Source organism: Palaemon carinicauda, chromosome 2 (assembly GCF_036898095.1).
Source record: "Palaemon carinicauda isolate YSFRI2023 chromosome 2, ASM3689809v2, whole genome shotgun sequence".
Classification (NCBI taxonomy): domain Eukaryota; kingdom Metazoa; phylum Arthropoda; class Malacostraca; order Decapoda; family Palaemonidae; genus Palaemon; species Palaemon carinicauda.
This window is the reverse complement of record NC_090726.1, coordinates 92886817-92899409: the sequence shown is the minus strand read 5'-3', so window position 1 is coordinate 92899409 and position 12593 is coordinate 92886817. Positions and strand designations below refer to the sequence as shown.

At 37.1% G+C, this 12593-nt stretch overlaps 1 protein-coding gene across 1 annotated transcript; it reads right to left on the bottom strand.

Moving 5' to 3' along the window:
• Window positions 1-240: 240 nt before the first annotated feature.
• Window positions 241-2304, bottom strand: LOC137618478 (uncharacterized). The gene is made up of 3 exons (XM_068348641.1): window positions 2107-2304; window positions 1078-1951; window positions 241-932 (listed from the first exon to the last, which is right to left on the bottom strand). The coding sequence occupies exons 1-3, from the start codon at window positions 2302-2304 to the stop codon at window positions 241-243; spliced, it is 1764 nt and encodes a 587-aa protein (XP_068204742.1).
• Between the last annotated feature and the right edge of the window lie 10289 nt (window positions 2305-12593).

Here is a 12593-nt window from a genome sequence, read left to right as displayed (position 1 = left end):
GGCCTCTTTTTTCCACTGCTGGATAATGCAACTTGCTACCCTGGAGCGTTCTCGACAAAAAAGCTACCAGGCGGCCATCCTGGTTCAAGACTGCAGAGACAGCAACTTCCGAAGCATCACACTCTACAATAAAAGGAAGACTCTCATCTACAGCCCGAAGTGAAATATCCATAAGTTGTTTTTTTAAAGAATGAAAACAGCTAGTGCTGGCTCGCTCAGTGGAAAAGTTTTTGTGTTCACTTAGGGATGGATCATGTCAGAAAAACCAGGGATCCATTTGGCATAATAGGCAAACAATCCTTGAGCTCTTCGCAGAGAGCCCATATTTGTGGGAGGCGGTAATTTGTGAAGGGGTCGTAATCTGTCTGGGTCGGGCTTTATAACATTATTCCCGGCACAATACCCCAGAACATTGATTGTAAGAACAGAAATAACCGATTTCACTTCATTGAGGGTAAGGTTCCGTTTCCGAACCACCTCTAAGAACTTTTGAACACTTTCATCATGTTCAGCCTGAGATGCTCCACCTACAGTGATATTGTCTAGGCATGGAAAAGTATCTTTGAGCTTCTCATCCTCAACTAGTTTGTCCATGGCTCTTTGGAATGCAGCTACACCATTCGTCACACCAAATGGAATCCTACAAAACTGAAACAATTTCCCTGCAGCTTCAAAAGCAGTGTACTTCATCTCACTCTCTTTAATGCTGATTTGGTGATATGCACTCTTCAGGTCAAATGTGGAAAACACCTTATATTTTGCAAGGTCATGTACCATATCCTCTATCCTTGGGAGGGGGTAAGCATCTAGTTCTGTGTATTGGTTAATGGTCTGGGAATAATCAATACAAAGTCTCTTTTTGTGCCTGTCAACTGGATCTTTGACTACTACAACCTGTGCCCTCCAAGGGGATATACTTGGTTCAATGACACCTTCAGATAGTGAATTTGAAATCTGGTCTTTTACAAACAGCTGGTCATCTTGACTTTAGCGTCTGGATTTGACTGCAGTGGGTTTACACTGTTGAGGTAAGTTCGGAGACAATGACGGTTTATCGATGTCAGCTGTCGCTAATACACAGAGGTTTGGCGCCAGTTATCTTCAAATTTGGTCTTTTCCCTTCATATTGAAAAGTCACGCTTTGGTGTTGGTTTTTGAAATCATAACCCAAAATGACATCACAACACAAATCCTTCAGGACCCCTAGCTGTATACTGGGATATCTCTGATCAAGGTGAACCAAGTCTGCTATGACAAATCCAGGGGAACTAGCATTGAACAATTTTGATGCCATTGAGATCGCTGAGCTTGCTGGGACTACTGTCAGTTTTAGTCTCTGCGCTACTTCCTCACGTATAAAACTATCTGAGCTACAAGAATCGACTAGGGCCTTCAATGAGAGGCTATTTACAGTGATGTTTGTAGCTGCATGTGAAAGATTATTTGGATAAGTGGCAGTTATTGTAAGCAAAGTGGGATTATACAATGTAGCAGCGGTACTACGTGAAACTTTCGATTTACAGACTTTTGCAAAATGGCCTGTTTTACCGCATTTGTTGCATGTGGCAGTACGTGCGGGACAACTCACTCTACCTATACTGGGAAGTGCATTACCACATAAATAACATATTCTCTTTGATAAGTAGGCAGCGGCAACAGCTGAACCTCCAGGTGAAATTCCTTCTGCTCCCTCTTGCGTTGGATGTTGCTGCTGGTCACCACTAGGCTGCACCTGCCGCTCTGGAACTAAAGCAGCAGTATGAGGAACAGGTGGCGATGCATATGCGTCGGCACTGCGCTGGGCAAGATCCAACGTACGAGCTTGACTGTGTGCAGTCTCCAGATTCAGTGACTTATTCTCTAGTAGCTGCTGACGAATAAATACGGAGGCAATACCATTGATAAATGCATCACGTACTAGCTCTTGCCGATATTGTTCTGCTGTGACTGGCTGGAAGTTGCAGTCTTTGTTGAGTTTATGTAACTCACGCAGAAATTTGTCAATGGATTCTCCGACTGCTGTCGTCACGTCGCCAAAACATGTCTAACAAAAATCTCATTCGGCAACTTGAAATAAACACTATCCTGTTTGGCGATTGCACTCACAAAAGTACTACAGTCTTCGATCAGTTCATATACACTCGAGGACACACAATTCACTAATGCCCTCAACTTGTCTGGTGCAGCATCGCCACTTTCTTCTATGAAATTAGTGAATGTTCTATCCCAGTGCTTCCACTCTTTGGCTGCATTGGACGAGCTGGGATCAGTGTCCAGTCTGGATGGCTTCAGTAACTTAGCCATGATGAGTATGTGTTGAATAAATGTTAATGAAAATAATACTTGGTGATAATTTCCAAGCTTTTTTCAAAACATTAGCAAACTATCGCATCTGTAACAGAAAGAAAGACAACAATGAATAACAACATAAATGCATACGTTAACACAAGCACATAACTTATGATAATCACGCTATAAAACATTAACATAAGAAGAACATAACAATAAACAAAACAATATAAAGAAATACTCAAACATTGACATTAAGAAACAGTTAGGACCAACTGATATTATCACATACATAAATTAATACTGGTAGGACCATCTCATTAAGTACTTTTCTTTTTAAAGAAAGTGGCATTTTACATTTCATAATCTCATTTTTTTTTAACCAAATGCTCTCCATTCAATGCTCATCCTTCTTTTAATTTTGGTCTCTTGTCCTGGGGAAACAGTTACTGTCTATTCTAGATATGTATATTAATTAACAATCTCTAGAGGCTCGACCATAACTCTTATATTTATATATATGTATTTTTATATATATATATATATATATATATATATATATATATATATATGGTATATAATGTTTATAAGTTGAATTGTATTCCTTTATAGTCATTTGTTACTATTGTTCAGTTCGGCTTGCCTATAAAACAGCTACTTTATCACCAGTAAATCGGCATCCTACGATTTAAAAAGTATTCAGATACATTTTAATCATATCGTCTTCGCTCAGTATTTTAATGTCATATCTTATTAATAGGTTTGTCCGTAAAATGTTTCACTTATGGAAGAAAAAATATGATGCTAATTCTATTCGCAATGGTATTTATTCTGGTTTAGAGTATTATGAAAACTTCATATCAATCAACTTTCCAGACAATTCAAATACGTGCACTCTCTTTTCTTCTTCTTACCACAAGATGAGTGATCATGCATCATCAGATTTAACAAGTATAGCGTGTTATGAAAAACGATTTTGTTAAGATAAATAAATCTGATACAATTCCTTAAATAATTTACGCATTTAGAGAGAATGTACTGTATACGTAAATTAAATAACTATTGTGCCAAAGTGATCGAGTAGAAGTTCATAATGGTCATGTAATGGAGTTATAATTACGGCATTGCAGGTCATAAGCTAACAAATTGATTTCTAGAACGTCATTCATAGCTTGTACAGGCATTCATCAAGACAGTTATATATTAATGAAATGGGGAAATCATCCTGGCAAAAGAACCAATCTTCAAAACTTCATATGAACTTAAAAGTAATGTGTACCTCTTTGGCCAAGATGTAAGGTCAGAGTTGATAAATTCCTTTGTATGTGATCAGTAATGTTTTATCTGTTCATTTAGAATGTTTAAAAAGAATTTTCTTTAATCCAAAAGAATGCAGACTTTCAAACATTGGTTTTTTACCGTTCAGCAAAATTAGAGTCAGATGAATTTACAGCTAATATTATTAGAATCAGGAACAATGAAACATAAAGATACCAACATAGGAAGTAGGAGACCAAAAATCTTACTTTTTTGACTGAGGTGTTTATTTAACAATTAATCATAGATCCCTTTTACTTAATGAATGCGTAAACTTATTCTCAGAGGTGTTCATTTAAAAATTCTTTTCAGATTCACTTTACATCAACAGGAAAGGAAGCATCTTAACGTTAGTTTAATGGGAAACACTTCTTTTCCCGGTTGCGCAAGAGGGGGGAAGGGGTCATATCTATCAGTTACAATATATGAAGAGTATTATACAAATATATGCTAGAAATACATCACAGTGGTGTTATGTTTTCGCGATGGACAACTTGGATTGGCTTCACAAAACCATGGCATGTGGGAGTTTTCACGCTACAACGGTAATTGCAGTGGAGAATGTAAAAGTTCCAAGTGCTGCATTCCATACCACAAGAAGAGGGATTGAGCTCTATAGAAACAAAAAGAACCAATACCATCATGTTACCTGACAGCGAGTGATCATAAGAAAGGGCGGATGCCAAAAAAACATATGTCATGCAGATCATATGACCGAAAATGAAAATGACTCTGCTGCTGATCTCCTGTTTATTTGGTGGCTCTGTAGAACACAGTTCTATTCCACTGATAATACGGAAAATTTCACGGCGAAACCCAACCTCCCGAGCTTCCCAGCATTTTATGAAAAACTGTATGATCAACAGGAATCCAGTATGGTTGCTTACCTACCATTCATACCATCATCACCCACAGACTTCTCTGTTCTGATGGAAGAAATGTTGTGCCTTGTCAGAACGTCCAGTAAAATTGGCAATGAGTGGACTATTATAGATTGTGATCAAGCTACTTATGAGCTTGCTAAGGCCATAAAGGAAGCTAACCCTGATAAGTTCATCCAAGTAGTTTTTTGGGGGGGGTGGATATCATCAAGTGCACAACTTCATGAAGGCTATTGTGTAGATCATGCGTGAAAATAGTATCGAAGATATCCTGGTCAGGGCAGGATTTTTTACAGAGGGGACAATTAGAAAGATATTTGGCAGCAATGCCGAGTACTATCAAACACTTCATGCTCTCTGGCTAATCTCTGAGGGTCTGTGATGATTGATCTAGCAAGAAATCCAAGCCAAGCTCGAACAACGGAATAATTCCTCTTTTACAAATGACATCACCAGTTTAACACAGAAACTTCTCAACAACCAGCTGACTGGTCGGGAACAGTTGAACTTGATAAACAATGCACATAATCAACTTGTCACTCTCAATGAGCAACTTGTCCAGTTCCAAGATGATCTATCCAAGAGACCCACAGCCAATTACTGGCTCACCTTCCATGAAATATGTGACATCCTCTTCTGATATTTCTTCAACCAGAGACAAGGAAACTCGATTGGACACATGTGTGAATCTGGTAAAATGCTCCCATATCTTGTTGCCGCTGGGCACTATAAATACGGGTAACAGTCGCTTCCGATCAACATTGAGGAAATGAAGAACTTCCCAGAGATAGCTCCTAAAGTTCACAGCGCTGTCATGGATAGAACATTTGTAGCTCGACGATCCAATGGTCAACACAATGCTGAGCTGCTCGACATGCTTTTGGAGCAGACCTTCAATGCCGATGCTAAGGAGAGCAGTGGTCTGTCTGGAATCACCCAAATGAAAACAACCAGAAAAAATTGGCTCTGACAGCCTCAGTCAGTTGGAAGTTGAAGGAAATGATGGGACTCAATACAGGTGTACAAAATCCACACCATAAGGCAGGCCAGACTGGAAATAATCAACAACATCCTTGCTGCAATTGAAGAGAATCCGTTCTATAATGAAACAGATGAACTTATTAACATAAACAAAGGTGAGGTATCTAAAAAGATATCCAAAAGGAACTTGTGAGTATCAAGCAAATTGGAGTCAAAGAGCTCAACAAGTCGCAGAGAACCCCTGTATCAAAGACATCAACTGTGCCCTTGAAGACATTTGAAATGCAGAATAAATCAAAGAGGACACCAAAAGGACTAGCAAAGAAGGAACAGGTCGGTGAAGTCTGATCTCCATTGTGGATAACTCAAGTCGTAGCTAGTGGAGCTACACTTGACATTGTGAATTTTGTTGCTGAGCATGAATACACTGTAAGCCCTCTTCAACGAAGGTAAAACAATGAGGATGGGCACGAAGTCCCTTCTTGTCATGAAGGAAACTATAAAAGTTGAAAGTGCAGAAAAACTTTCTCCCCCTCAGGTTGGAGCAAAGACTGTTGTCTTTGTTAATGCTATGTATATGATCCATTGTCACCCATTTAATAAGGACACTAAGCTTGAGGATATTGCCAGCCATTATCTAGTTGGATTAGTGAATGATGTACCACCTGATACAGCCAGAATTCACTTCCGTTGCAATCTCCACAAATCACCAAGTCTGAAGATATAAACACGAAGTCACAGAACAGGAAAACCACCAAAAACATTCACAGTTGCTGATAACTTTACAGCCTCAGAATAAACCGAGCTCTTGAAGAACGCAGAAAACACGGCTCACTTTCTGAGCTATTCAACAAGTGGAGCAAATCCAGCAATACACACATGGCACTCGGGTCACTTCAGCATTACCTCAGTGGGGGATTTGATGAGGAGACATAACTCAGCTTAATCACAAGTACCAGTGCCAGTGCCAGAGATGGAATCTACTCAGGAGGAGGCTGATACCACGCTGATATTACAAATTGTACACAATGTTTATACAGAAGGAACAAACAGGGCTATAGTGCATGCCAATGGCACTGATGTCACTGTCGTATATATCTACTATGCTGCTACACATCTATAGAACCTACCTGAGTTCTGGGTACAAGACTCTTCAAACGAATACCAACCAATCCACAGTTTTGCAGAAGTCCTTGGAGGTGTCCAGTGAAAGACGTTGCCAATGATTCACAGTCTGAGTGGCAGAGATACAACTAGCTTTCCGTACTTCACAAGCAAGAAGGCTTGGTTCATTTCAAGTCGGGAATGTCCCAGTGGGGCCCTAGATGAATTTGGAGAGATGTTCACAAAGAGATGATCTAGGAAGTCTGTGCTCAAGCGAGAGATCTGACAATCACTATTTGCTCCAAGAGGTATGCAATGCAAGGTTATACTTTGAGTGAAGTACGAGCGAACAAGTTTTTCAACAACAAATCCACTCTACTGAAAATGCTACCCTTGATCGAAGTGTCCTTTGTTCCACATCTGAGAGGGGCGATGTACGCAACTATAATTGACAGGAGTGCTCGCATCCCAAAGCCAAACCTGCCATCCCGGACCGAGTATGGGTGGGAGCTGAAAAGCGAAGACTACGTCTCCGTTTTGAGTGTACCCTCGTTATGGCCAGATCAGCTTTCATCGTCCATCACCTTCAACTGTTTGAAAGGATGCCACAGAAACTTCTCATGTGCATGCAAGCAGGTGTCTTGCTATATCGGCTGAAAATATACAGGCTCTATAGACTGGTGCTCACACAACAAGTGTCTTGAAGAGGTTTATGTCTTATATTCTGAAGAGTAGGAGGTCTTGAGATAAATCTTGACGTCACCCCCTCCTTGAGCAATACATTACGCTACAACATAGAAGTACTGTATATGCATCACCAATCAACCTTTCATATATACAAATTAATATATACATAAAAATTTTACTTTCTAATAACTCCAAACATTGTAACAATAAAATATCATAATTTTCATTGAATTTATTTTTACCTAAAGATATATTCAAACAAACTTTAATTCCATCACTCCTGTAGTTGACTCCCAAGGTTGTACAGTCAGATGTTATTGCATAAAGGGTGGTAGAAACAAAAAAACACCCGCAACCTTTTACAGCAGCCCATGTCCGTAAAACTCCGCTGGCTGCCCTAGTATCTCAGGCATTGTACGAGCCCGACAATAACGATAGCACTTAGCCTAGCTGGTGCCTGACGACCCTCACACTGCTTTGAGCTGTCGGTCTTTATTAAAGATATGCAAATACCACATTGGAGGCCGATGCCGATACCCAATTTTTTTCTAGACCAATACCGATACTGATGCCGATACCCAATTTTTTTCTAAATCAAAACATGAGAAATAACAATTACCAATATCGATACTAGCTGATACCCTGATGCTGTAGAAATTCTTTCTCTAATTATTATGATAACAGTGTAATATTGATTTGCTGACTGACTTTTCAACCTCTTCAGTGTGTGCAATGCAGTGTGTGTGAGGCATCATTAGGCCTCTTCAGTAAACAATATAGGCCAAGCACTTTGTGGTATCTATTTGAGATAAAACAATGTTTTAAAGATTTTTGTTTGTTTAAAAGATGTTAAACTATGGATGCTATGTCATTGGCAATGACACAATCTGATCATAAATCTAATGCCTTCCCCTTTATGATTTTTTTTCTTATTACTGGATATCATATTAGTTCAACAAGATCATTGAACTAGAAAAAATAGCTGTTCATAAATAGTAATGAATTATTTACATTTGAGAATTTAGTGTTAGCTTGAGGAGCTAAAATGACACCTTTTACTGAAAAAAAAAAAAAATCCTAATAGGTTTCCATTTCCAACATTCCATCTCACCAAATTTCTCCCTAATAGTGTTATATTCTACACATCACCCTTTGTCTTTAGTTAATGTTTCAGGTACAGTTGTCAGCATAAATTCTAGTAGTCACCAAAGTAGGAGAGAAGCAGAAATTTAGAATGCATACCGAAATTCATATGGGGATTATACAAGAAATCATCAGTAATACTGGACTTCTTTATTTAGCAAAGTCTGTATTGCAGTTACTGGGATATTAACTATTTTATCCAACACCAAAAGTTAGTCCTGTTCGGTGCTAGGACTCCATTAGTAATAGATAAGAGATATTGTTTTCGCTAGGATAAATTATGATTAAGTGGTAGTTGGTTAGAAAAAAGGCTAAATTGGCAACTTCAATTCCAACCCCCTCCCCGTCAATTTTCGAGGACAGGCTAGTTCGTCGAGAAAATATACAGCTAATTATTGTTTTGCAGAACTTATTATCATAATATTGATGTTTTATCAGGTTGAATATGAAGTAGCATAGAAAGAAAGATAAATCATAAATAAACAAGTAATTCTGCAAATGTGTGTGTGTGTGTGTGTGTGTGAGAGAGAGAGAGAGAGAGAGAGAGAGAGAGAGAGAGAGAGAGAGAGAGAGAGAGAGAGAGAGAGAGATCACTCGCATGAACTGGTTTCCGAGTTACCTTACCGGGTACTTATCATTATCCAATATTATCAGAATTGGGGTTACCATATGGTATCATTTTTCATATTACTGTTGCCTGTGAACATTTATACAGATCTTTGTAAGCATGGCCATTCATTAAAAAAAAAATCCATTGCCATAATCAACTCTGCAGAGTGAAAGAGCAATTTCATCTAATATTCTTTTACACACACACACACACACACACGCACACACACACACACACACACACACATATATATATATATATATATATATATATATATATATATATATATATATATACAGTACATACCAGTATCAGAGCATCGGCAATTTACACTTTTTGATTGGCCGATACCGATATCAAATACTCATAGTAGAGGTTGATACCGATACTGATACTTACAAGCTCACAAAAACGGACTATGCTACCGATACCAATACTGATACCGATACTATCAGCACATCTCATAATACACACACACACACCCCTATATATATATATATATATATATATATATATATATATATACACATGTATATATATATATATATATATATATATATATATATATATATATATATATATATATATGAATATAAATCATTATAACATGATCATCATCATCTCCTACGCCTATTGACGCAAAGGGCATCGGTTAGATTTCGCCAGTTCTCTCTATCTTGAGCTTTCAATTTAATACTTCTCCATTCCTCAACTACTACTTGGCGATCAATAGTCCTTGTGGAGCCCAGCTGAACGTTTGGTGAAGTAATCTCTCTTGGGGAGTGCGAAGAGCATGCCCAAACCATCTCCATCTACCACTCATCATGATCTCATCTACATATGACACGCGAGTAATCTCTCTTATAGTTTCATTTCTAAACCTGTGCTGTCATTTAACTCACAATATCCTTCTAAGGGCTTTGTTCTCAAATCTACTAAATCTATTGGAGATTGTTTCATTGTGATACCATGACTCACACTTAAAAATTCGCCGTAAAAAACCGTAAAAATCCTGGAATAAATTTCGCCAGGCATTTATCGTTTTAAAAACTGATATATTAACGTTAAGTAGTGATATTACGGTCACTAACTCGTAAAACAATAGCAACGTAGGGTAAAAAATATGGTCGCCTGTATTTCACTGAATTACTGCTGAGAACAGTATAGTTTTACGGAGAATTTCCGATTAAAATTGCGGTAAATTTTAACAGTGCATGTCTATAGAGTAACACCGATCTCACTAAACTGATATATATATATATATATATATATATATATATATATATATATATATATATATATATATATATATATATATATATATATGCGATTTTTATATATAATTTCAGCGGATTTGATTTCCAAATTTTACTTAAGGGGCCTGGCCAGTATGCCAATATACATGGGAATAGGACGAAAAACACAAAATGCTGAAAAAATTAACTAAGCTTCGTATGGCAATGGAGAATGCGCATACAAAAGGTTTTGTCAAAATTCCTCTTACTTTCATAGTTACAGGGTAATTAGTAAACCAAAAAACATTGATCCCTACAAGATAATACAGTATTTCTTCTGTTATTATAATTTTGATAATTATTACATTTTAATATAAAACAAATTGTGAGTAATGGCATCTGTATAGATTCCATAAGTCGCAAGACAGAGTATTACACGGAGATTACATACACTCGGCCTTTATTGCTACCACAAAACTGAGAAAGAGTAAATGTTTGAGTTTGACCTCTGACATTCACTGGATTTTCATAGTTTTTCTTGGTTTCGGCAAGAATTTCATCATGCCAAAGAGGAAAAGACAATTTCAACATCTCACTAACATAAGGACGATGAAAAAATCGCTCTAAGATGAGTTCAGAAGTGGATAATATCGGCGATATTAACGGAGTTAGGGAAGGAGAGAGATGATGAAGGAGCAGCCCTCTCGCCTAAAGAAGCAAGACATTAAGCAAAGGGATCTTCATTTATGATTAAATTATAATAAATAACGTTGTTTTGGTTTATTTATATCCAAAAAGAAAAATTAAATTCATAACAATCATGATTTATTAATACTGTCTTTGTAAAAAATACAAAGAAAAACTTTGAATGCCCTTATATCGAAACTATACTTATTGACTTTCAAATTCCATCTTCTCCCTTAGTTTTAAAGATATGCCAAAGAGAAAAAGACAATTTCAACATCTCGCTACTACAAGGAAGAAGAAAATTCGTTCTGATAAGAGCTCAGAAGTGGTTAATATCGGCGATATTAGCGGAGTCAGTGAAGGAGAGATAGAGAGTGTGTTATGGATGAAGGAGCGACCGTTTCGCCTAAAGCAGCAAGATATTGAGCAAAGGGATCTTCATTTATGATTAAATTATGATTGATAACATTGTTTTGGTTTATTAATATCCAAAAAGGAACATAAAATTCATAATTATAATGATTTATTAATATCGTCTTGTAAAAATACAAAGAAAATCTTTGAATGCCCGTATCTCAAAACTATACTCATTGACCTTAAAATTCCATCTTCTTCCTTAGTTTTAAAGATATAGATTTGAAATTTGGTATATAATTTCGAAAGAAATTATAAAACAATAAAACAGAACCCTTTTTTTCAATTTTTATTTTTAAACTACTTACTTTTTTCACCATGATGAAAAAAAATAATATTTAGCAAAAAATGACTTTTATTGGTCTACGTCAGGTCTATATTGGGTAGTAATCCCAGGTCTTAATATTAAGTATCAAGGGAGGAGAAAGAATTTGAAAAACACTTTTTTTTTAGGATAAATCACCCTGGCATCGCAAAACCGAAGGTTAGAGGCAAAAATCCTATGCAGTTTGGAGATGTCCTAAGTCACCTTATTGAGTGGTATGAATTTCAAAGTCCTGTCCCTAAAATACGACATAGCCCGCTGGCCCCCTTAACCTAGCCATTGTCTGATTTGCTTTTTTCAATCATTCACTAAACTCTAATGCTGAAGACCCTGTTTTAGTTCCTAAATACTTATATGATTCTACCTCATTAATCCTTTCTCCTTCCAATGATATTTCATCTTCCATTGTATACTCCAGTCTCATCATCTCTGTCTTTCTTCTATTTATTTTCACCCCAACCTCATGTGATATTTCATGCATTCTAGTAAGCAAGCATTGCAAATCCTGTGGTGTCCGGCTTACAAGGACAAAATTATCAGCATACTATAGGTCTGCTAAATTCCTATCACCAGTCCAGTCCAATCCTTTTCCACCACCTCTGACTGTTCTACACATTACAAAATCAATGTGGAGGATAAACAACATAGCGGTCAATACATTCCCTTGGATTACTCCGCTGTTCACTGGAAATTCATTTGATAAGACTCCAATAATATTAACGTTGCACTTGCTATGCACATGAACAGACTTAATCAAATTTGCGTATTTAAGAGGAATCCCATGATAACACAGGACTCTCCACAAAATTGGTCGTTGCACATTATCAAAGGCTTTTTCATAGTCCACAAATGCCATCAAAAGTGGAATTCTATATTCTACGTATTGCTGAATAACATGTCTCATAATGAAAATTTGGTCA